The 3,155-nt window shown below is 34.8% G+C and overlaps 1 protein-coding gene across 1 annotated transcript; it reads left to right on the top strand.

Moving 5' to 3' along the window:
- Nucleotides 1–480: 480 nt before the first annotated feature.
- Nucleotides 481–3,153, top strand: LOC125852295 (polyubiquitin 11-like; the record flags this gene model as incomplete). Its single annotated transcript, XM_049532024.1, has 2 exons — nt 481–637; nt 2,404–3,153. A coding segment is annotated over exon 2 (750 nt), but the record flags the coding sequence as incomplete, so codon positions are not given.
- Nucleotides 3,154–3,155: the final 2 nt, after the last annotated feature.

Genomic DNA, 3,155 nt, shown 5'->3' on the forward strand with positions numbered 1-3,155 from the left:
TTTATATTCATGTCATATGCAATTTATTTAGTAGAAATCATAGCACTCATGTACATATAATTTGTTTGGTTTTTTTAAAATAATATATATAAGTAATTGTTTTTTTTAAAATGGGGGCTCCAAAAATATGGGGCCCCAAGCGATGTCTTTAGTGGCCTAGGGGTTAAGACGGCCCTGTAAAACTAAATAATATAACGGAAATAAATTTAAACAATAAAAATAATAAAGAGATGTATCCAATCTTTTTCAGTCAAATTGTATAAAATTTCTTTTTAGAAATTATAGTCAAATTTACTATCAAAATTTTTAAAAATATTTTTTAAAATTATACATGCCATGAATTTGAAATTTGAAAAAGGGAAAAAGAGGAGAAGCATCTAGTCTGGTAAAAGGCTCTAATTAATTGCGTAACCGTGTCTTCTAAAATATCCGAAGAAATTGCGTAAGCGCTGAGCCATAGGCCCATACGTTCCCTCTCTGTGACGGCAAAGTGGTTACTATAAATACAGATCTCCCCCTTTTCAACCAAATCCCCAAATCATCGTTCTTCTCTAGCGCAGCTTCTCTCAGAAAAACGCATCTCCTCCTCCTCTCGTTCTCTCGATAATCTCCTTGCGCACTGTTTCTTCTTCTCAAGGTAATGGTCTTTTCTTCTCTCGATTCAATCGTTTGTTGAGTGATTTAGATTTATGCAGGTTTTTGTGTTATAAATGTATGAACATAATTATATGAACGGAATTTACCTTTGTTTTCTTGTTTATCGATCAGATCTGCACGTAATTAGTCGATTTGAGAACTTTTTATAATGGATGATGTATGCTTTTTCTGTTGATGATGTTATAGCGTTTAATTTCGTTTGATTTGCTCGAGTTTTGGTTTCCATATGGTAGAATTGTTGAAGTTTCGTAGTTTGATTGGTTGTGTCCTATCTAGGGTTTTTTGTGATCACAATTAATCAATTTGAAATGGTGATGCTTGCCTTTTCTGTTGATGATGTTATAGCCTTGAATTTCGTTGATTTTTTGGTCACTGTTTAATAGAAATTGTTCAAGTTTCCAGGTTTGATTAATTGTGTCCTGTGTAGGGATATTTATGATCAAAATTAATCAATTTGAAGAAAAACTATCTTTAATGGATAATATATGCTTTTTTTTTTTTTTTGTTGATGATGTTATAGTCTTGAATATTCTCGTGTTGTTCCATTTTTCTGTTTTCTATTTGATTGAAATTGTTCAAGTTTCCAGGTTTGATTATTTGTGTGCTATCTAGGGATTTTTGTGATCAAAATTGCAAAACTAGGTTAAATGGATGATGCATGCATTTGCTGCTGATGATTTATAGCCTTTTTTGTCGATTTGCTTCATTTCTGGTCTCTATTTAATGAAGTTGAAGTTTCTTGGTTTGATTAATTGTGTCTTGTCTAGGGTTTGCTAACAAATTGAACTAGATTTAAATAAATTTAGGAGTCTTCAATTTTTTTGTTTGTTAACTCTTGATCTGTTTTTTAATGTATTTATTCTTGTGTGGGCACATTGTTATTCTCTTCTGATTATGCTAGATCGTGAACTTGATTTGATTTACAATACATCCAAATGTGGGTTTGCATCCCTCTAAAATGAGAAGTATAGTTTGTTCTAGGTAGAATTGGATGCCTCTAGGAGCCTACTGATTTGTTTGTAAAAATGGTTGTTCATTGGATTGAATTTTTATTAAAGAAAATCTGAAATTCTTATAGTTCNTTTTCTTGTTTATCGATCAGATCTGCACGTAATTAGTCGATTTGAGAACTTTTTATAATGGATGATGTATGCTTTTTCTGTTGATGATGTTATAGCGTTTAATTTCGTTTGATTTGCTCGAGTTTTGGTTTCCATATGGTAGAATTGTTGAAGTTTCGTAGTTTGATTAGTTCTGTGTCCTATCTAGGGTTTTTTGTGATCACAATTAATCAATTTGAAATCTGAAATTCTGACAGTTCTTTTAAATTCGGTTGATGTTAGATCTATTTATTTTCTTCGTTGTTTGGTTGACTGGTCTTCTGGTGGCTCTCTGATTAGTGTAATTAGTTGACTTTGGATATGTTGCTTTTGCTCTTTGTATAGTTACTAATCAATTGGGATTCTTTTCTTAGACTCTCCTGATTTGCCTCTGGTTTGATATATTCAATTTTAACTTCAATTGTTTCGTGGGATGACTTGTTCCAAATTAAACAAGTTATAGGATTTGTGTGCAAGCTGTGCTATGGGTGTTCATATTATGTACTAGTTCGCTGCTGTAGGAGGGAAATTGCAGAACCTTTATTTTATTTTCTTTTCTTTTTGGACTTCCAAAGCTTGCTAGTTTGTCATCTCTGCCTGATCTTGAATAGAAGTTTTGACAGTTGTGTGCTTCAATATATTTCAGATGCAGATCTTTGTTAAGACACTCACCGGAAAGACCATCACTCTTGAAGTCGAGAGTTCTGACACCATTGATAATGTCAAAGCTAAGATTCAAGACAAGGAAGGCATTCCTCCAGATCAGCAGAGGCTGATCTTTGCTGGGAAACAGCTTGAAGATGGCCGAACACTTGCTGATTACAACATCCAAAAAGAGTCTACCCTCCATCTTGTCCTCCGTCTACGTGGTGGAATGCAAATCTTTGTTAAAACTCTGACTGGAAAGACTATAACTCTTGAGGTCGAGAGCTCAGACACCATTGATAATGTCAAAGCTAAAATTCAAGACAAGGAAGGTATTCCCCCAGACCAGCAGAGGCTGATCTTTGCTGGGAAACAGCTTGAAGATGGCCGAACACTTGCTGATTACAACATCCAAAAGGAGTCCACCCTTCACCTTGTCCTTCGTCTTCGTGGTGGTATGCAGATCTTTGTAAAGACACTTACTGGAAAGACCATCACCCTTGAAGTTGAAAGTTCAGATACAATTGACAACGTGAAGGCCAAAATTCAGGATAAGGAAGGGATTCCTCCAGACCAGCAGAGACTGATCTTTGCCGGCAAGCAACTTGAGGATGGAAGGACCCTGGCTGATTACAATATTCAGAAAGAGTCTACCTTACATCTTGTTCTTCGTCTGAGGGGTGGCATGCAAATATTTGTTAAGACATTGACAGGGAAGACAATTACTTTGGAGGTTGAGAGTTCAGATACTAT

The sequence above is a fragment of the Solanum stenotomum genome, unplaced genomic scaffold, assembly GCF_019186545.1.
Source record: "Solanum stenotomum isolate F172 unplaced genomic scaffold, ASM1918654v1 scaffold3345, whole genome shotgun sequence".
Lineage (NCBI taxonomy): Eukaryota > Viridiplantae > Streptophyta > Magnoliopsida > Solanales > Solanaceae > Solanum > Solanum stenotomum.